Source organism: Anopheles darlingi, chromosome 2 (assembly GCF_943734745.1).
Source record: "Anopheles darlingi chromosome 2, idAnoDarlMG_H_01, whole genome shotgun sequence".
Lineage (NCBI taxonomy): Eukaryota > Metazoa > Arthropoda > Insecta > Diptera > Culicidae > Anopheles > Anopheles darlingi.
In genome coordinates this window covers 28,666,903-28,688,767 of record NC_064874.1, presented here as the reverse complement: position 1 = coordinate 28,688,767, position 21,865 = coordinate 28,666,903, and the positions used below count along the sequence as shown (strand labels likewise).

At 50.1% G+C, this 21,865-nt stretch overlaps 2 protein-coding genes across 2 annotated transcripts; both read left to right on the top strand.

Moving 5' to 3' along the window:
• Window positions 1–763: 763 nt before the first annotated feature.
• On the top strand, window positions 764–18,867 carry LOC125959160 (mucin-2-like). The gene is made up of 7 exons (XM_049691970.1): window positions 764–888; window positions 1,783–2,163; window positions 10,638–10,822; window positions 14,004–14,220; window positions 14,356–14,471; window positions 14,538–14,916; window positions 15,301–18,867. Exons 2-7 carry the CDS (start codon window positions 2,130–2,132, stop codon window positions 17,829–17,831), a joined length of 3,462 nt encoding a protein of 1,153 aa, XP_049547927.1. The 5' UTR covers window positions 764–888; window positions 1,783–2,129; the 3' UTR covers window positions 17,832–18,867.
• Window positions 18,868–19,641: 774 nt separating this feature from the next.
• LOC125951925 (uncharacterized) lies at window positions 19,642–20,811 on the top strand. Its single transcript, XM_049681076.1, has 5 exons — window positions 19,642–19,873; window positions 19,941–20,015; window positions 20,072–20,158; window positions 20,221–20,371; window positions 20,502–20,811. Exons 1-5 carry the CDS (start codon window positions 19,774–19,776, stop codon window positions 20,554–20,556), a joined length of 468 nt encoding a protein of 155 aa, XP_049537033.1. The 5' UTR covers window positions 19,642–19,773; the 3' UTR covers window positions 20,557–20,811.
• The last annotated feature ends 1,054 nt before the right edge of the window (window positions 20,812–21,865 follow it).

The window sequence follows — 21,865 nt, the reverse complement described above, 5'->3', positions numbered from 1 at the left end:
TCTGAATATCAACGGTCATCATTAAACCAAATAGAGGGGCCAGCGCTTCAATCGTATTAGTGCCGGCATGCTGGTAAAGGTCTCACCGGACCAGCGCACCCTACGATGAACCGGATCCAATTGAAATTGCGCAAAACGTATCTCGTCCAACTGCGGATCTCAGTTGGCGTAGGATTGCAAATCCCTCTGGCCAGTCTGCGTTTGTTGAACGAAAACCACAGCGCAGCAGGACATCTCCGACTGCCAGCAAAGAATGTCTAACCTGCAAACGCAGTGTGAACCGTGCTCCCCGCCTCCGTGACATCGAGAAGGAACACGATGATCGCATGTCAGCCGCGGCCGCCAGTGACCGAACTGGATGAGTCTCGAGGCCGTTGGCTCTCCATCATCTCTCCGATGTGATCCATCGCGGGTAAGTACGCGCCGAACCGAACCGAATTCGAAGACGATCTCTGACGCTCCCGATTTTCCCATCAGGTCGGTCCATGTTCGGCCGGGAAGGGGGGGTGAGGTCGAACACACGCCGCAACAGCAGCAGCAGCACGCGAACGAAACACGAACGACCACCCCGGTGCGACCGGCCCCGTCGTCGTGGTGAGGATCCGCGTGGCGTACGAAAGCGAAGATCGCGAGATCCCTTCCCCATTTGTGACGAGACGAGTGTGCCTGGGCCTCGCCGCGATCCACGCCGCGAAGAAGCCACAGCATCGCGCAGCATCTTAACTCTTCCTTTCATTTTGCAGCTCGCATCACTTCGATGCTAGCCGCAGGAAAGTGCAGTCGAGCTTGCCGCAGTCCAGCGATCCCCGTTGTGTACGTGCGAGTGAGTGTGTGTGTGTGGACCGATGTGTGTCCCATGGTGACGGCTCAGACATCCGGACGCCAACGGTAGGTGCCGCTCGGTAGTATATACCCGGGACTTTTCTGATGGAAATTTCGCGAAAACTCCAGTGGCGGGAACTGCATATTCGTGATCTAGTGAGTGTGCGTGCGTGTGTGCGTGTGTGTGTGTGTGTGTGTGTAATTATGTGACTGCTGCAGGGGACAATAATGGACTCCCTGTGGTTTTGGACCCCATTTCTTGCAATCCGGTATCCAGTTCCACCAAAAATGCAATGTTCTACCAAAAGTTCAAGCTTACACCACACCGGAGTGCGCACGCGTGCGCCACATAAAACAATAAATCAACCGTTGAGTGGGCTGTGCGCACGAAGTTCACGTGGTGTGTGCCCTTAGGCATTCCCAGCGCCACTGGTAAATGATACGCTTCGAAGCGATCGTGCGTGGAAGTGGAAGTGGAAGTGAATTTGTCAAACTCTTCTCCATCGAAACCGTAAGCCACCGAGCAGTTCCGAGAATCCCGCAAGTGTGTCTCAGTTTCCCACGATTAATCGGTGGGCATGACGCTAGAACACGTTCACATCGTGGTGGAAATGTTGTCGGTGCGAGTGTGAATTTTCCCGCTGCAGGTGGAATTTAGCCGCGGGTGGGGTGCAGTAACAGGGGTTGCTGTAATGCTTCTGACTGCTGGCGGAACTGCACTCTGGCACTGGCATGTGCGAGGTGCCCACCCCTTTGGACATGGTTAGTAGTGACGATGGCGTCTCGCGAGTGTCAGATCAGTTATGATTTACGGAGCGCACCGAACGGTCCAACATCCGGTTCAATATCGCACCAGATCCCGCAGCTCAGATCGTGTTCGTCTTGTCTGCTGTTATCATCGTGCGATCGTGTTCTTGTGGAGGAGTTTCGTTCGAAATTTTAATGTTGTTGATCTTTCAGGTTCCAGTGAAGTACGTTCAGAGTGAGTGCACCCTCAGCAGAGGGTAAGGGTGTTGCTTGTGCGTTGTGAAGAGTGCCATCGTGCCAAGTGGCCCAATCGAATGCTACTCCAATTCGTGAACCGAAAGCTTGCGAGGCAATAGTGCTGTGTGTTTTGACTGTTGTGTCTAGGGTTTTTTTAGGATTAGTGGAAATCGATCGGTGCACGCAACGAAGGCCCCCGCCCTCGGAAACCGAAACCGATAGGGTGCGCATTGGATTTTTCCGTTTGATAAACGACCGATCGAGCAGCACCGTGCAGCACCGGATTGGTTCTTCGTCGAGAACTTGGTAACGAGCCGACCAACATGGAACTGATGCAGCAGCTTACACTTTGCGTGGGTAAGTGAGGCGCTTTTTGGGGAAGGAATTAACCATGACGCCTAAGTAGCACCACAAGACAGTGGGTAGAGTTTGGTGGATGTAATGTACAATGTCCATAAATGGGTTTTCCGCCCTGAATGAAATAGGATACAGATTTTGCAACTCATTTTGTATGATTCGAATAACGCTATTACCTTTTATGGATCACCCTCATCTTTCATTAAAGCATTTTTACATTTATATCATGCAAAGCTAGGATATTTGATAATCACAATCTTAGATATTTCTCCACTGATCGAGTGGATAATAGACATGACCAGGCATAATTGTAATTTCGTCACTAGAAGCTACTGACCATAAACCATATATCAGTGGGCAATTCCAAATCTTTTCACCATTTGCTGTACACAACAATTGCTCCTAGTGAGTTGTTCACTTCTATTTTTGTATCTTTGCTGCTAGCAATTCCTGTAACTAACATCGACAAATTAAAATATCATACGATAGTTGCCAGGAAAGTTTCGGTATTCTCAGAAAGCACAGACTGCAGGTTTCTAATTTCAAGTTCTAGAATTTTGCGATGCCACTTTTAAAAATTATGATCAGCTCAATCATTCATTGCCCGTTTCTGATGTTTCGAGAAATTCTATAAACGGAAGCTAATGTACAATTTTTCAATACCGACTATCTGATCCCAAAACAAAACTCGATAAATATTGTAGTGCAAAGTGTACAGTAGGCGACACTTTAAGAGTAGAAAGTTGGTTACATTGCGCATTACTTAAGACATGCATTTTCACATGTCAGCATCTTGCGCCTCAATCCCCATAATGAAACGATGGGTATTTCGACACGTTCCTACCAATTATAGCACCAGCAAATCATAACACTCTATTTCCGAGAGCCGGTAAAGCCCGTCCCGCCGCTTGTTCCGCCCAACCGACCGGAGGCTGCTTTATGATCACGACAAATTTCAACACTCGCTTTTCGACACCCTGGCATTTGGGAAGCCGAAGACCCTAGACCGGGAAAAAGAAATCGAAATGACACACACACACACACACACACACACGCAGAAAAGATGCAATTGGAGGGGACGGAATGGTGTCGTAAATTATGCAAATAAGCCAATGCATTCGATGTTTGGTTGTCGCCTTTTCAATTTGCCAATAATCATACAGACCAGGTGCGGCTGAGGCACCTCACTGGAATGGGGGCTGGAGTGCTTCACCGACACACCCAGCACCCGGAGCGCGCGCTTGTGGGCAGATCTTAATTGCCTTCGACAAAGTCTGACACTCCGATCGTCGATCTATGCATTCCGCCAACATTTGTCACGCTTTGATGTCTAGCGCTAGCGCGTCATCGATGTACTCCTCCAGCGTTTTACGGTAGAACAAGTCCGCTGTAACGAGGCGGCCTCGACTGCAGGGTAGGCCGACAGAAAATCCAATTAACCCTCACCTTGCACCGCCTAATACCAGACACACACGCACTCATACTCATGGTGCGATTAAAATCGAATGAAGATGTGTTGCCGGCAGGCTCTCAAGGCTGTGCAATCCCATGAACGCCGCGAATCTGTCTCCACAGGAAATTTACATCCGCTCATCCCCTTCGGCTTGGATGCCACATAAACCTGCCGACTCGCCAATGCCAACCATTAATGTTCCTCACTGTGGGATCGGGTTAGTGGTTGGTTGCGTTGGGTTTGGCTCTAGAAAGAGACCTTGACATCCTTGCTGACATGCCGCCGTGTTCCAGCTGCTCGCACGGTCAGCAGACAAGCTAGAAAGCCGTGCGTCCCTTGAACCGGAGCCGGCACCGTCCTTGAACCGCACCTCTCATCCACCGAAGCTCCCCCAAAGCCCCGTTTGGAGGTGCCTTTTTTGGGGGGCGCCAAACGAATGATCATAAAGCGAAAAATCGCGGCACGAATCCAATAAGGCAATCCATTTTTAATCAGCATTTTGACACCTTCACCGACCTTTTAGTGTGGCGCTGGACGAACCAGCCGCGCATGCAAGGGGGGCCCGTTGATGATGAGTAGTCCCGATGATGGCCTTTGGTTTCCGCTCGAGAAAAGATCGACATGGAGTTCCCCTCCCTCCCAGTGCTCTGGCGTTGGCGTTCTCGCGGAACGATTCCGATGATGGCGTGCAGGCCGCTGTCACTGATCGTGAGAAATATTCTTGGGCATCCTCATTATTGCAAGTTTGTGGTTTGTGGAGCAGCGCCGTAGCCGCCGCCAGGCCAGAGCTTGAAGCAATGAACTTTACCATCCTCGCCGCTTCGGGTTTCGCTTGTCGGTCTCGGTGTGACCACCAAACCTTGGACCACCGTGGACCGCACCGTCGCGAACAAATATCAAACACGCTAATTGTGTACCGCATCGGCGAGCTAGATGCCGATGGTGTAGTTGTTGTTGTTGGCGAAGATGATCTTCATAAAAGTACGCGCGTTGAGTTAGCGGAGTGAAGGAAGAAGGGCCCCATTATGATTCCTCCGAACTCCGAACGTATTTCGGAATCGCCCCCTCCCGCTCCGGGACCGGGCCTCTCAGAGGCGCCGCAACGTCCATTTCGAATGCCGGACCGGGTCATTTGCGCACTTCATACACGACGCTCGGTTATGGGTTTTACCACCACGCGTGCGGGGGGGAGGGTTTTCTTCATTCTTACATATGATTTAGCAATCGAATGACGCGTTCCGTGGTGCCCTCCCCTCCCCGGTGGGCCACGGTATTGTGTTGGAAGAGGGCGGACAGCAGTTATTTTAGGGGACGGGGGCTCCGTTCGTTGCATTCGTGCGACTGTGACGTTGGCAGGTGGAGCCACAGGAGGAACCATCGCGAGACGGCAGACGAGGGACGACCGCGTTATGAGTTGCTCAACTTCCGTGCAATTAGTGAATCTCGTAGGAGCGGCTGGCATTCGCTGGCAGTGCTGTGTGATTCATGCTGCCAGGTTTCAGCATCACTCCCGAGAAGTCTCTTCTATTTCTCCTTCTCCTCCTCCCCCTCGGCTGGTCCAATTGTTTGCTGTCGCGCAACACTGACGCTGTATTAATTGTTGTATGATTGTGGTTCTATCGCTTGGACCTGAGAAGAAAAATGGTGTTCAACTAATGCATCCAATGGCATATCGGCTTCAACTATGCCAACGCCGGCCAAAGGTCAAACGCAAAATGGCCACACCATTATCTGCTGCTTGGTATTCATAATTAGCTTCACGACGACTAGGATTACGCAGCGAGCATAAAACGGTCAAATCATGCACCGATCGCTGATGGGATAAGCCAACTTGGATTCCCAACGAATTTCAGATCCCTTCTCCAAACCAAACCCGCACACTGTAAACGTGTGGCCAAATGATGCTCAATTAACAATAGAGTCCCTCCTCTCCAAACCGAGAGCTACACAATTAGCTTCATGTTGGGGTTTTTCGGTTGTGCATCCCGAATGCCGCTGCGACGACGCTCATTACAAGCGAGCGGCAGCGGCGAAACATAATCTGACTTCCGATAGCTGAGCAACTGACGACGAATCGTCGGTTGCGTCATGGCGACCTCGTTAGCTAACCAAATCGAAAGCCCCGAACTGGCTGGCTGGCTGGCAAAAAAACAGACGTGGAAAACGTCTTTTCATTTCCCGAGAGTCTTCACATGCCGTGCAGGCTCATCAGCAGACAATGCGTTTATGCTAATGCACGATGCACGCGGTGGCTCGTACGCACGGTGGCTAGAATTGGCAGAAGCATTCGCTCATTTCCTCACTAGGCCAACGCATCGTCAGATAACCAGATGGACCGCGATGTGCGTGATTAAAGCGCCTAATTGAGCATCGGAAGTGGAGCGTAGCTCAAGACCCCCACGGAGCGCCAAACGCGCACCATCACCGATTGCGTAATCTCACGAATGTTCGAACGATGAGAATTCGATGAGATCCTATCATGCATCATCACACCATGATCATGATGATAACTGAGGCGCAGTTGTACTTCTTCCATTCTAATGTTACTTGGCGCATAATTGCTGACTCAATGTTTCAAAAAGACGAGATTCCAGCGCTCCCGTTGCTTCAGCTTCCAGGCTGTACAAACACTGAAGCCCTATGCTCACAGAGTCCGGTCCGGTGGGGTCATCGGTGAAAGAGCACGATAAGTTCGATCGGGGGTGAAAGTGATCTCTCGATCGAGCACAAACCATTATGTTACTCCCACAAAAAATGATCATACATCACCAAGGCTGACCTCCGTGACATTGGACGTCCGTCAGGCGTTCGTCCTGCAAATTCCTAACCCACCGAGCAACCGTTCACCAAGCAAACTTCATCCCCAAAGGGCCATCCCCTGCTCGATGATCTCGCTTAACCCCTCCCCGGGGGTGGAAGGGCGCCAGTTTATCACCGTCGTCCCCGTGTTTCCAACGCTCAAGCCACAAAAAAGACGGACCGCACTGCTGCTGCAGCTCATGATGATGATGATGATGATGATGATCGTGAGTTGCAATTGATGGTGAGGCGCTCTCGGAAGCAACCGTGGCGCAAACCAACCGGGACAGTCAACAGTATCGTTATGCAAGAGCGGGTTGTGCCTTGTCTCCCACGGTTCTCATCGGAGCATCAGACCATAGGGCATCAGACCAAGCACTCTGCAGTGACGGTGGTGGTGGTGGTGGTGGTGGTAATGTTTGGACATTTGGTTTGGGCCCCCAACTGCGTCTGCGCTTATTCCGCTAATTACGCCCAACGGACGGCGCATTGGTGGTCCGATCGGTTGTGGTTTTTTCGTTTCGGTTTCGCACCTTGCGAGATGCCCGACCGACGAGATGATGACCTTGCGACCGTGATCGCGATCTGCGTACGCACTCGTGATCGCGTGCCACATAATGAGCCGCACAGGGCGGGTGGGTCGGCTGGGTGGGGATGGGGCGGCGATTATAGCAACGCTTTGTTGGCCATAATTAAATTTGGCTTGGCCAGTTGATTGCCAAATGCATAACTCAAACAACGCATTCTGGCAAGTGCTGCGGCAAGTTGGTCCCCCCTCCTCGTGTTGTCCCGGACCACGGGCCATGCGGATCGTCCATCATTGACTCGATGGAGGTCCGCGATGACCCTGGGTCGCTTACACCAAAGTCGGTAGCCGAAGCCAGAGCCAGAGCCATTGGCGCACCGTTACCGTTGGTTGTCTTCACTGTTGCTGCTGCTGCTGCTGCTGCTGCTGCTGATGCTGCTACTGTGGCTACTGTGCATTCATGATGATCGAGATGCGCCGCGCAATTCGGTTTCAACGTGTTCGACCGTGCTCGATGGCGTAATTGCAGAATCGGCTCACCGGGACGGGCATTCGCGCTACTGCGCGGCTTCGCGTAATGCTGGCTGCTTCTTCGACAGAGTACATCACGTCGTCGCTATTGCCGCAGACCATTTTGCATTCCGTACTCGCTCGTTCCGTGTATACTCGCCAGTAATACCGGTGGTGGTCGGACCAATCATTCAATTTTCGCAGATCCACCCGCAGCCGGTCCGAACGGGGAGGGCAATCGTTTTAAATCATCCCACAAGAAGAGAATGCGAGTTTTCGATTCACGAATCCGATCCGGTAAAGATCGGCGCAAAGATGGCTAACGATCCGAGAATACCGTTCCGACCGGCGGGACCGAGATCACATCCATCATCAACGCTAGGATCGGAATTGTGGCCGATTGGGCGATCGAGCCGATTCCAGGCAGGCTGTAGGGTTTTGGGTTTCGACACGAACATTTGTGTTGGAATTTGTTGCCAGATGGTTCATAAATTTATGGACTCGATCGGGGGGAGCTGCTGCTGCTGGCGTTGCAGATAGATTCCCTATCAGGAAAGGGAATTGTTGGTTTCCCTCTATTTATAGACAAACGTAAGATTGCAAATCATCTCATGAAGAGCAAGTTTGGGTATCTTTATTCCAAAGACTCGTTACATGTTGCAACTGTTGATCCGCTACATAGTTGTATATTGTTGTTCGTCTTAATGTTTTATTGGATTCAACTCATTATTTACCTCAGTAGGTCGTGACTTCAGTTCTCTAGTGGTGCTAGTGGACGAGGGCTTTCCGAATACTCTGACATTCTTACCGGTTAATTGATCTGAAGCAGGCCATGATTTTATTTTAAACATTCAAATAAAAATTTAAAGATACATGCAACTTAACGTAAAACCGTTAACTCATTTACATAAACGAAACATTGTATGAATGCCATTGTAATCACTTTCTAAGTATGTAAATATGACAATCTACACAGCAAGGCCTCCAATGCTGTCCCTTTACGATTCATCTGTCGAAGCATAAAGCAAACAACATATCAACAAATCTCGCAACCGCCATTTAGCGCAATTAACATCGAACCAAAAGCAGCTTCGCATAAATTTATGCGAAAACCCCCACCCCGCTCGCGGCTACCACTGCCAGCTGCAGCAATTGTGCACCTTCACGCATCCAGCGTACCAGGCCGCAGTTGGTGAACGGGTTTGAACGTACGAAATGGTCCGCCAATCGGCCGCCACTCATCGTTACTCATATTTATGCTATTTTGGGGGCATTCAATGTTGCCATCTGACCTTCCGCTCGCCCATCATCATCATCATCAGCACTCATCCCGCTCGACACCATGTGTGATGCCACTCAACGTGCCACGACAGCAGTTCTCGCATTTACACCGTTATGTTGCAACATGTCGGAGGAAGGTTTTATTTTTTTTTTCTTCTCTCTTATACCTCGGTGCCAGTCTTCTTGCGTTTGCGTCTTCTTCCATCCTACTCACTACTCATCGCCGGCCATCATAAGTGCAACGCTGGCAATTGCTGGCGGTCATCGTTTGGATCGTTCGTTACGGATCGGTTTTGTGCTATTTTTGATCTCCTTTACAATGGATAACGACCGATGCATGGCACCACTTTGGATCAGCAGCAGCAGGTGTGCAGAATGGAATGTTACTGAAAGTGATGGAAATGGGGCAACCGAGGGAGGAGTGGGGGGGGGGGGCGCCAAGCAGTGCAGAACAAACAAAACGCGAATCTCCACCGCGAAAACGCGATTGTGCGATCCCCTAATTGGGTAATGATGATCTATTGCTTTTGGTGGAACATCCGTTGCCGCTCAATCAATTACCACCACCCAAGCGGTGGCGCAGGGTCAACCATTAGCACCCGGGGTCACCAAACACAATGTAAGCCAGCCGATTGAAGACGATAGAGGAGAGATTATGCAACCTAAAGCATACGATCGTCCGGTGGGACCACACACGCGCAGACAAGAACAGAAAGCGGACACATTGTCTAGTTTGGGTCATCGAGCGGAACAGCGCAGCGATCAAAACACTGTCAACATGTCGCCGTTTTATCGACCTCCCTTCCCGTTACTTAGTGGTCAATGTGGGACAACTTCCGTCGTTTTCCTCGGTATCTTGTGTCCGTACCTTTTGGCTGTTCAAGATCTCCAAGATCGACAAAAAAACAAAACAGACGGAACTCGAACCAAACGACCTACCATCCGGGTTTCGTGTGGATGGTGCAACACCGAACGCCGACGAACCGATGTTTAGGACCCACCAACATTCCTCCAGTTTAGTTTGTGTGTGTCGGCTGGAAAGGTCAACTTTCACAGTCGAAGCGAACATCTCGGTGGCTACATAAGATCTGACTCTAGCGATGGCGGTCACCGGGGACCGTGGCCATCACTGTGACTGTCACTGTGTGACGGGAGACGGCGTGTGTGTGTGTGTGTGTGCGGATTGTGGACGGTCGAGTGGAACGTGAACTAAGGGTTCACGGCATCATTACACAGAAATCGTGATAACCGGAAGGGATGCTTAGTCGGCGGTTTAGTTGGTAGACCCCCCGCAATACCACCCCGGTCACTCCCGTTCCTACTCATCGTGAGGCAATCGGAGCAACGGAGAGAAACAACGACGAGAAATGATATAAAAAGCTGCGTCACGGGTAAGGGAAGAAGAGGGGGAGCGGTGTGCGGTTGGATTAAAAAACACTCTCACCGATCACGCGGATGCACCACGGTACCGCCGCTACCTTAACCTATTGTCATCCCGTGCCAATCCGAGCCAAACGTGCACGCGGAGCGCTTCTTCTTTGGCGACCCGAGTGGAGATGGTTTCATCGCATCGCGTTTGCGAGTGCGATTTGCATAAATGGCATGGCATAAAGGACGGGGGACCTAGCGATCTCGGCGATCGATGGCGGTTCGAGTGATCGACTTTCGACTGTTAGACAATGTTGTCACATAACGAGCAGCTCTAGAGCAGCTGGAAGTAGTCCAGCGGCCGTGGCGGCTACCCTTCCCTTTCGTTCGCTATTACGTGGTCTCGATAATAACTTTTTTGTGTCGGATAAGCGACTAGCATTTGTTAGTCTAGCTGTTGGGACTAGCAACTAAATACTCAATACATCTTATAAGAAACTAACTAATGCGTTCCTGTATTTGTTCCTTCACTTGCAGCACTTCTTGTGGCCACCGCAATCGTAAGCAACGATGGACAGTTCCTACCGGGGCCACGCTACAGCCTGGACAACATGCCCAAGACGGGCTTCACCTGTCGTGACAAGATACTCGGCGGATACTATGCGGATTCGGAAACCCAATGTCAGATGTTCCACGTGTGCGTCAAGGTGGCCGGAGTCGGTGTAAGTAATAGGTTTTAGGGCGCGCTGCATGAGACACACACACACACACACACACATGATGGAATATAATGGTGCAACTTTATAACGGCAACGGCACCGCGCGAAGTGCTAAGCGAGAAGTCAAGTCGATGTCACCTAAGGTCTAAGGTGGCTTGGGTTCTTCTGAACGAAAACAAAGTTGACCTCTAGTTGATCCCTTTGGGAGTCCTCACCCCCCGGTGGATTCGACTCTAGTGACATCGTCGAATCCTCTGCACGGAACCACAACAACGAATCGCAGCAGGAGGGCATCCGAACCCCAAAATAACCTACCCCAAGTCGCATAATAGTTTCTAACCCCCCCCCCCCCCCCCCCCCCCCGCTGTGTGTTTGTGTGTTTGTTGTGTTGCCGTTTCTCTGGCATCACCGTTTACCCCAAAGCCCTCATCCGAGGACCCGTACTAATACAGAGCCTCTGCCGTGCTCCCGTAGGCCTCACGCTCAAGTTCCCAAGAGACACTAGTGACCTTTACGGGCGGTATGAACAACACCGTCGTCGTTCGCTGTCGCCAGTCTCCGTCTTCTTTTCCATCCACGAACGTCTACTGGTAGCGATCTAGCAACGATGAAACGATCTGCTTCGTTCGATTTGTGTGTGTTCCTCCCATTTTTGCTGCTAAGCATCGTGTCAGCATCTGTCTGCTGCTGCTACAGACTAATGGGGCATTGGAGAACGTGTGATCAACGGCGCTTGGTGTGGCGAAGTGACACGTCCTTGCGTTCTTAACGTTGACTTTCTTCACCGATTGCAATCAGGTGTCACGCCAACGTGTGCCATGTCTGAAGCCAGTCGCCCGGGAGTGGTTTTTTTAGGAGAATACACGGAACAAAACAGAGCATGCAGTGTGCAAGGCGACAAACGGAACTACGTTTGCAACATGCTCAAGGACACTTGACGTAATGGAGGCGAGGTGGGTGTGTTGCACGAACGATCGTGTAGTGCATCACACGACGCATTCCTAGCTCGGTGGCTCGGTAAATGTCATCGGATGGAATACATAATCACATGATCTCACTTGAGATAGAACGATAGAGATGCAAGAATAAGCATTATGCTCAAGCACCCTTTAACAACAACCCATTTCAGGGCATGTTGTGCTCTGTCATTCTTGGAAAATGGCAATACTTTGCCAAAGCCCAACTGTAACTCATATCGTTTTAAAGTTTCTGTTCAGTTTGTCATGGAATATGTGGCACAGTAAGATACTTATTTATTTTATATAAACCTTCGTTAAAATGAATATCCAAATGTTGATTTCTTGCTCAAATAGCAGATTTCAATTAACATTTCTCTTCGACAATATACCGCCTGCCACCGAAAAGCAATGATAGAAAAAAGGCCTGAGGTTAACACACAAAACCACATTTTAGCCCCTCCCACCCCATTTGCCAATCAACTCGCGAACCGTTTCACACCTAAAGCGTCAAGTAAAAAAGAAGAAAAGAAAAAAACAAGCAAAGCGGATAAGGATCTTTCCCATCCCCTTTTCCACCCAACGTCAGATGAGTAGTAGCCGTAGTAGTCCGATTATGGCATATGGCATATGACCCTTCCCTGGCCAAGCTGCCGAGAGCCGACCATTCAAAGCATTTCGTTCCAGAAAAGATGTTTCCAAACGATCCAAGTAACCAGGTCACCACCGGAATCGTAAAAGTTCACACAAAGCGACGAGTCTTTGGTATGCCATGCTTCCAACTCTCGTTTCGTCTCCGATCTTGGTCGCAGTAGCCAGCGTGACCTTCGGCGGCAATTCATGGACCTCGTACGTCAGTGACAGTCCAGTAATAATAAATTAAAATTTCCTCATCTCCCAAGACCCGTGGCGATCTCAAATCAATCGTAACCTCCTTCAACCCACCCCTTTTTGTCTTCAAATCTTCGGCTTATTAGCAGCCAGCAGCCCTGACGAGGCAGGCTGTATTTAAAAAAAAACAATTTTCCAATCTCCCACTGCTGGCATCCCCCCTCCGGGACACGAACCGGAAAGCTGCAATTGATTAGACCACTCACGCCGGCGCGCGTTGCAATGAATGTATAATAAACGATAATTTAGGCAGATTATTGTCGATTGCAAACCCACCACCACCGTCGCTAACGCCGAAAACAAACAAACCGAGCCGGCGGAGTAAGCGGAAAGCGGGCCAGACAGTTCCCAGCCGTTTGCCGACAGTCACAATCAAGTAAAAAACCACCATACCCACCGTTGCTTAACCAATCGAGTCCGGGACCTGGCAGTTCGCGCCCTCCTCAGCCGAAAATGAGAAACAACTCAACCGCGGCCCCAACAATTAATCATCGTATTCACACCGCGCAATGAACCGCACCAGGTGGTGGTGGTGGTGGTGGTCGGGCTGCTCAACAGTGGCAATAACCATCATCATGATCATGATGATCATCGTCATCATCATCATCATCAGGGTGGCCCTATCTGGCAATTTTATCTACTGCACCACCGCACTGCAGGTGCGTTACTTCATCTGCTGCTACAACGGACAGACCCAATAGCTGCGCTACGCAGCCGAACCAGCCAGCCAGCCTGGCGCCACCGGGCCACCCTGCAGATTGTGATTGCGTCGCGTGTGTACAACCTTCGCTTGACTCAGTCGTGGGACCCACGAGCATGTGCGCGCTAAACCCTCACGCTCTGGCCACGTTATGAAGGTTATCACATTGTCAGCATCATGCATCCAGCATCACCCAGCAACCCGGCAATCCAGCAATGGATTAACGTTGCGCCACACATGACCACACAGCCAGAGCCCCACTTGCTAATCTAAACCGACAGCGGGTGGGGGGGGGGGGGCGAGGGAGGCTGATTTCGGTTTCCATTCCATTGTTCCAACCCGCGCGACTCGTGGCGTTCTTGCGTTGTTTGAGTTGGGTTCGGCTATCACTTGCCCGCTTATAGGTCGGCGTCGTGTTTTCCTTTTTCGTTTGTTTTTTTTTCTTTTTTGCCTTTTCGTGTTGCTCATTTTTCCCACAAATTAATTATATTTTTTGCTTAATTTCTGTGCTGTGCTTTTGCATTTGTCTTCGTCCAGTTGTTTAATTGTTTGCCTTTTCTGCTATTTTTTTTCTCTCGCTTCTTCTCACCTTGGCCAACTTCATCGTCGACGTGTCGCCGTGCGGTCGGTTCGATAGGTTCAAGATTTCCGCTTCCTTTGCCCCAATGGTACGGCTTTCGATCAGGAAGCCCAGATCTGTGCCGATTGGGGCGATGTCGACTGTGAGGCGGCCACACTGTACTACGGTAGCGACAACTTCGATCTGTACCGGTTGGGATCGGGCTTCGAGAGCAAACGGGCACCGTTCGCGGAAGAAGAGGAAGCCACCTTCCATTTGCAGCGTGCCGAAACGAGTGAGTTTTTTAGGGGGGTTGATTAAGGGTTGATCGGTCGAGGGAATGGTCGCCCAATGGCCAGGCAAAGAGATGGCCACATAAGCGGGCGACACGATGTGACAGTTACTAAACCGTACTTTGCATATCCTACAGGCGATGCTCGTAGAAGCAAGCAGTACATTGTTAACCAGAGCTCCAAACCGCAACAGCCTCCGAGCCCGAATCAGATCCCTAGCCTACAGAAACCCTCCCAGCAGCAGCAGCAGCAGCATCACCATCAGCAACAGCAGCATCACCAACAACAGCAGCAGCAGCAGCAGCAACAGTACTATCGTCCTCCTTCTACTACCACAACCACAACAACGACAACGACAACAACAACCACTACCACACCCGCACCACCGCCCGAGAACGTCTTCTACAAAACCACCCAATACCCGACGAAGCTACATCAAAAGCATGTAGAGCACAAGCAACATCAGCAGCTGTTGAACCAACAGCAGCTACTACAGGCTCAGCACTATCGTCAGCTGACGGCAGTGGCCGCTACCGCCACCCCGTCTGATCGTCGGCCCGCAGTCGAGGAAATACGTACGACGACGCCATCGTTCAACAATGGGCGCAACCAGAACACCAACAACTTTGGTCAGCAACCGGCTCAACAACAGCCGCAACCGAATCAACAGCAACGTCCCGCACACAACGATCTCAACAGTAAATACGTAGCTTGTATTTGCTAGTGTGTTAAGCCTCTCATCATCATCATCATCATCATCATTCACCGTACCATCTTGATCTGATTCATCAACTCGACGAACACGTGACCCCTCTTGACCTAGACTACTTGGAACAGTGTTTGGATTCTAGCATCTAGTATCTAGAACGTGCACATTTCATTTTCAGGACCTTACCATATGGGACTCCTTCACGATATACAGTGGCACCAGCTGCAATTAATTCAATCATCCGGCCATACTAAAGCTTAATACTACCGGAGCTCCCAAGACTCTGGCAATTTTTCATAATTATTTCTTCTTTTCTTTTTTCTCTCCTTATCTTTCGTGTGTTTCTTTTTCGATTGCGTTTTGCAAATCCCAGATGATGAGATCTTCCGTGGATCGCACAGCTCGCACTTCTTCAACAACCGCAACAACGGCAAGGAGGATTACGAGGAAGAATTCTATCGCAAAACGACAACCACGTCGCCTCGTGCAGTGACGACGGGTTCGGGCGGTGGCGCCAATAGCAACCGCTCCGCCACGGCACAGCCCGGAACACGAGGACGCAATCGAGGACGTGGAAGTATCCGTGCGCACCATCTGAATGCTCTTCGGAATGAACTGAAACCGACGACTCTGGCCCCGAGCACGGTTGCCTCACAGCAACCACGGCAGCAGCCCCAACAACAGAGACAGCAACAGCCTCAACAGCAGCAGCAACAGCAGCAGCAAAGGCAACAACCAGTGCAACAACAACAGCAGCGCTTCCCTCAGCAACCACCACAACAACAGCAACCAATCTTTCAGCAGCAGCAACCGCTACGATCGCTACAGCAATTCCCACAACATTATCCACGGCAACATCAACCGCAGAAGTCGCAACCTCAACAGCAACAACAGCAGCAGCAGCCAAACACGAAACTGCAAACCACAACTCCCGATGATTTTGTGGACATTCCAAAGATACCGAACTTCCGGCAGCAGCCTACGACGGTGCTGAAACCCCAGCAACCTGCCTCTGGTCCAGCACAGAACGGCTCCCCGCAGGTAGCGCAATTCAACCAGGCCATCATCTCAACTCCAGCACCCTTTGCCAGCAGACAGCCACCCCAAGCGTCTCAGCAAAACCGAAACAACAATCCCTTCTACAATCCGCAGCAGAAGCAACCAACCGTCAGCAGTTCCACCACAACTCAAGCGCCAGTTCGTGAAACGTTCAAAATAACGGTCACCAGCAATCAGCAACCGCATCAGCAGCAGCAGTTCTCCTTCAATTCCCAACCACGTCAGCAGCAGTTCCCGACCACGACAAGTACGTCCAGCACTACGCAAGCTCCGGTGAACAATCCGTTCCAGTTCTTCACCTCACCGACGACCACCATTCGCCCGCGGGCTAGCTTCGAAGCACGTGCAACCGAACGATCGTTCGATGAGGGCGCTATCGTGACCACACCGCAGGAATCGCAACGTATACGACCACAGTCGCGCACCTTTAACGTCGTCGATCCGGGCCGTTTGAGTCAGTTCAATTACAACGAGTACCAGGGTAGTCGGACGAGTACGACGACGACAACAACCGCCAGTCCACCACCGGCACCGACCACATTCGCACCGCTTGCCGCTCAGCAGAACTTCCAGCGTCAACGGCAACCAGTACCACAGCAGCAGCAGCAGCAGCAGCAGCAGCAGAACTCTGCCTTCTTGAATCCGTTCTTCAACAATCCGGTGAATAAACCGGTGGTCGGACCGACGACAACGACGGCACCGCAAGCCGCCATCACGACCATCTCACCGGAGGTGATACAGAGGGCCGTACCGAAGGAACGCTATCAATCGATTGCCCGTTCCGGCACCGATGGCCACACACCGTCCACTGTGAAGAAGTTTTCGACGCTCGTCCCGAAGGATCAGTACAATCCGACGACATTCAAACCGAACGCCATCAGCAAGAAGGCACTGCTCCAATTCGTCAACCAAAAGAGTGTGATCGGGCTCGAAAAGTCACCGTTCGTGGAGCGTGTTACGACGACTGAGAAGCCAGCCCCACCGCAACCAGCTACAACGAGATATCCCGGATATATACCGACCATTCCACCGGTAACGGCTACATCGACTAGTGCGACGACAACGACTACGACGACGACAACGACTCGCGCTCCGTACACTACGTCTCCGCCCTACATTCCATCGACGATCACTCCACCGAACCGCTTCTTCCAACCCCCGGTACCGAAGGCACCGGCACCGAAAGCCCCGATTCAGCCACAGTTCGCTGCCGCACCTACAACGACGACGACCACGACGACGACGGTTAAGCCGGAGATCGACGAAGATGACGGTCAGTACCATCCGGAGCTGTACGAGAAGGACTTCTACCGGAACCGTGTGAAGGCGAAGACGGCTGCTGCTGCCGCCCTCGCGGCTGCCCGGAACACGAACGGATTGGCTTCCCTATCCACGAGCGACGAGGAGGAGATCTTCCGTACCGCTCACTCCCAGAACATCGCGGCCAGTGGTAACGATCTGATACTGGAACGTGCACGTCAAGCGGCGGCCCGCATCAATGAGTTCTTCTCCTCTTCATCCGTGAAACCGACCACAACGACGGTGTCAGCCGCAGCGACCGGACGCAATCCGGAAACAACCACACAGAAGCAGAGCATCGCTGGAGCCGCTAAGCATCGTAAGGACGGTGGGGCGGGTCGGTCCAAGTCCTCGCATGGGGCGAAGGGTACCAGCAACGCCACGCCACGACCGTTTTCGAAGGCACCGACGATCCCACCGAACGCCACCATCACCAAGCGGCCACCGGAGGACGATAGCTACGATTACGCCTACTACGACACGGCTGGCAGTCCCGATGTGCCGGAGTACGACATCATCGAGGACTTTGGCCGGAAACGCGTCTGAGAAGTGGTCCTCCGTTGATCCGTGCGCGTGTGTGTGTGTGTATGTATGCGAAACGTATGTGTGCATGAGTGTATGTGTTCGAGTGACTGAGAACTGTGCGCGTGTGTGTGTGTGTGTGTGTGTCGGTAACTAGGCAAACGAAAGTTGAGGTGATCGTTTTGTAGATCTAAGGTGGCGTAAGTTCCCCCCAAAGGCTTGTCGCCTGTCACCGTTGCCAATGCTACTCCTGCAACGAAAAGTAGGCTGATGAGGCTTGCTCCGATGACCTAACGAATGGTTGATCCCGACGGTATGGACGAGACTGAGTGTTTAGCGAAGATGATTCAACGAAGCGGAGCGAACGTGTGGAACAGAGCATAGACAGCCCCAGCGCCAGAGGTCAGGGATGTGGGAGAGAATGGTACGCCCATCATACGATATATGCTATAATACGAAGATAAAATATACTGCCATTAGCCATTAAGCGACCGTTTACCGCCGGTAGTGACGAACCGAGCGCAATCGGTGCAATGCCAAGGATTGGAAGTCGAAGAAAAGGGAATAGAATTGTACCCGGTTGGGGAGAGCGAATCCCTCACTCGCACGGCGATCCGTAGTCCTAGGGATCTCTCCCCGCAAAAGGAGCCAGTATTGTTGTAGTACGCTCTAGCAATGGAATTATGCGTGTCGATCCCATAGTAGTATTCGTCCCATATTCACCAGATCCAGAATAATTTTAAGAGCCCATTTAAATTTTCTAATACTTCATGCTTTCTTCGTTACATTTCGGTTTCTTCGATTCGCTTAGCTACCATCCTCTTATACTGCATTATCCTTCCGAATGATCATTATCACCTTAGGGCACCGGAGTCGGTCATAAACATCATTTCAAATCCCAGTAATGAGGGATGCGGTAAATCCTTCAAACGCATGCACCAGAAAGGACATCCCCACTAGCGTCCACTGTATGTCAATTATTCAGACCAGACCATGACGTCAGGAGGATGAGTCTTGAAATCCCGGAGTGCAAGACGATTGTTGTAAATAAAGTTTTTAATCAAACAATACTCTCGCGGCCGTCGTACACCATTTCATTCCACACCGAAACCGAAACGAATAGCAACAAAGGACACGAGAACAAGTATTACTCTGTGCTATTTCAGGATTTATCTTCCAAGATATTTTTAGTCTCTGTGCGGTTGTATTGTGTATGTGCGATTAATACCGTCTTAACACCGATCCAATATTTACTGTTTTGCGATACGATAGGGAATCTACAAACAGTTTCTGAGGGGGCGAGCTAGACAAATCATCACTGCAGCTGGCATAAGGTGGATTGCTTTGCAGACTAGTGCATTCCAGTTCAACCGAAATGCCATTCGAGCCAAGTCGGCAGGATAAAAAGGAATAAAAAACAGTGTTACTCAGTCACGGCAACTCGCGTTTAAACAAAATTTTGAGAAAATATTTCGACAATTAATGCCGACTTTGCCGAGTAAATCCACGAAAGTAAAATGTACCAAGAAGGACTAAAAGTTGACAATTATTTTTGCAAATAAATAAAGAATTTATCAATCATGCCCCGAGATGCTTCATAGTTTGGAAAAATGCGCAAGGAAACCGCATCGGATGTTCCGAATGAGTAGCTGTCACGAACAGGCGTCGGGTATCTCCTGGTACTGTTTCTACGCCACGGGATACAAATGGCATTCGGTTTACGTAAAAGGGCAAGTGCCACATTCCTAGGCCCGCGGATGCCAGACTCGCTCAAAGGCCCTATTTAAGAACCATCCCAACCGACCGTCAGTGGTTAGTATCTGTTCAACTCTGGAGTAAGCAATATAGTACAGTGTCAGCACCGGAACTGGTAGTTTGTTCCATATATCCAAGTCGAACAAGCACATCGAACAGCTTTGCTTGCAACGTTCACGTTAGTGATCCACAACGGCATCCGGTGGCGGCTATGGAGCTTTGTAAACGGTATCTATGGCTAGCGGCCTTCCAACTATTATGGTCACTCTGCATAGTGGAATGTTACCCAGACGGTATAAATTTCTATAAAGGTAAGCCTAACGTTACCAAGTTTATCTGGTTGGATCCTGATTTAATTTTTTAATACCATGTCGATAGATCTACAAAGAATAAAAAATGATGACGAATTGGAAGGAATCCTTACCGATGAACCGGTTGCGCTGCCAAGGATTCGTAAGTTAGCTTCAATTTCGACAATACGTGCAAATATCGCTAAAGGTGTTCTTTAGTTTACTTCCGAACGCCGTCTTCCGCCTTTGCCGACATTGCAGACCTAACAGGAGCGTACGAAAAGCGGACAGTGAACAAATACAAAAGTGAGTTCCGAGCGGTAATCGCACGCCGTGTGATAGACCTCATCTCCTTCTGCTATTGACAGATATGATGCTGAACAAGGATAGCCTCGACATACCGCTGATGGATGATGTGGAACAGACGAAGGAAGCAACGCGGTTCTTCTTTCCACGCGTCACACCGAAGCGGTCCCCGGGAGCCATCCTGAGCTGGGCTATTCCGGCCGCCAATCGAGTGTAAATAATCAGTCCTGTTTCTCCCTCGGTCGTGTTACTCTGTCAATCCCGCACGGTCCATCCTGATCGGTGGTCCATACGCTGGCCAGGCGATGCTGCTCTAATCACATTTGCGGTGCAATCGTTTCAGGCGTGTCGTCAGCACGAACTATCGGCCACCCGGTATTAATCGGCCTGCGGCCTAGATCTTACACCTGTAGGATCCTTTTGAGGATGGGTCTATCGGTTCCATCGACACTCCTACCCTCCCGGACCAGTATTCTTTCTCTCGCGTCTTGTATCGGACGAGGAAGTGGGGCGAGCTACTACTACTACAACAACAACAAATGTAAGCATCTGCGCTGGCTTCAAACTGCAGTCTAACTATTTTTAAGTCGTTTCATCAATAACATCAATATGGATTAATGTAGTTCTGCTAATAAAACAAAACCGAATGGCTTGTATTATACACATAAATGTGGAATTAGGTGCTGGAGGTTCTAATTAAACGTGTTTTGAACTTTTGTACAAACAATAGTCGAGCATGGCATTGATCATTAACATCATTCCTTAAAAAATTAGCGACATTTTACACCTTATCATTTGTCGTTGGTTTTGCCTGTTTGGCTGTTTGAGTACGATAATCGTATTTCGCTGTAGGCAAAAGAAACGTATCTTGAAGCATTTTCCGATTTGTTTTTGAAATAATTTAAGTTAGTTAAAGTCTGCGATTTTGTTCTCCCGCCAAAACCGCTCAGCAGAGCGATTGCTGAATAAACCCTTCACATCATGCACCACCAGTTTTGGAGCGATGAGTTATTCACCTGTTGCTAAATACTTTAAAGACATTTATATAGTCTTAATGACATGATAATATTGAGAACAAGATGATTATTCTGTTACTTCGGGTAGTTATTTCTAAAGCCAACTCAAAAGTTTGTTCAGCAGTTCAGCATACGCAGTGGTGAACCATGCCGTTGTAAACGAACCAAGCTTGGTAGAAATTCAGCGAACGACAGAAACGAGAGCGGCGGTTTTCCAAAAAATCCTAGTTAGCCACGACCAGTAAAAAACTAGAAATGTTGCGAAAAGGTATGTACTTTTAAAGAAAAAAACGACTTTAGTGGCGACCTCATTAATATCTTCTGTTGACCGCTTCAGATCTACAAACTATCGAGATGAACATCAAAGCTGCAAATGAATACGCCGCACAAAAGGGTAGGAGAAATCAAACACTCAATTTACGCTTAACGAATAACACAGCTTAAAACTCTTTGCAGCTGCAAAGGATACTTCCCCCGATGGAACCGCTTCTTCAGCAAAGAAGTCCCGACCGGTAGGCAAGCGGTCGAATGGTTCTAGCCCGCGCCAGGAAAGTACGTTCTAGGAAAGTAAGATCAGTCGCGTAAGCAGGTTAACAACACGTTTCTAAACGTACTTTGATTTCTTCCTTCCAGAGAAGATGGCACTGAACAAAACATTCCTGGATCAACAAATTAGATATCTTTACCATCG

Excerpts from the sequence above, each read along its gene's own strand:
- LOC125959160 (XM_049691970.1), top strand. The coding sequence starts at position 2,130 with ATGGAACTGATGCAGCAGCTTACACTTTGCGTGG. Across the intron at positions 10,823-14,003 it reads TCAAGGTGGCCGGAGTCGGT|GTTCAAGATTTCCGCTTCCT; the intron begins GTAAGTAATAGG and ends TCGGTTCGATAG. Across the intron at positions 14,221-14,355 it reads TTTGCAGCGTGCCGAAACGA|GCGATGCTCGTAGAAGCAAG; the intron begins GTGAGTTTTTTA and ends CATATCCTACAG.
- LOC125951925 (XM_049681076.1), top strand. The coding sequence starts at position 19,774 with ATGGAGCTTTGTAAACGGTATCTATGGCTAGCGGCCTTCCAACTATTA. Across the intron at positions 19,874-19,940 it reads CGGTATAAATTTCTATAAAG|ATCTACAAAGAATAAAAAAT; the intron begins GTAAGCCTAACG and ends CCATGTCGATAG. Across the intron at positions 20,372-20,501 it reads ATTCCGGCCGCCAATCGAGT|GCGTGTCGTCAGCACGAACT; the intron begins GTAAATAATCAG and ends CAATCGTTTCAG.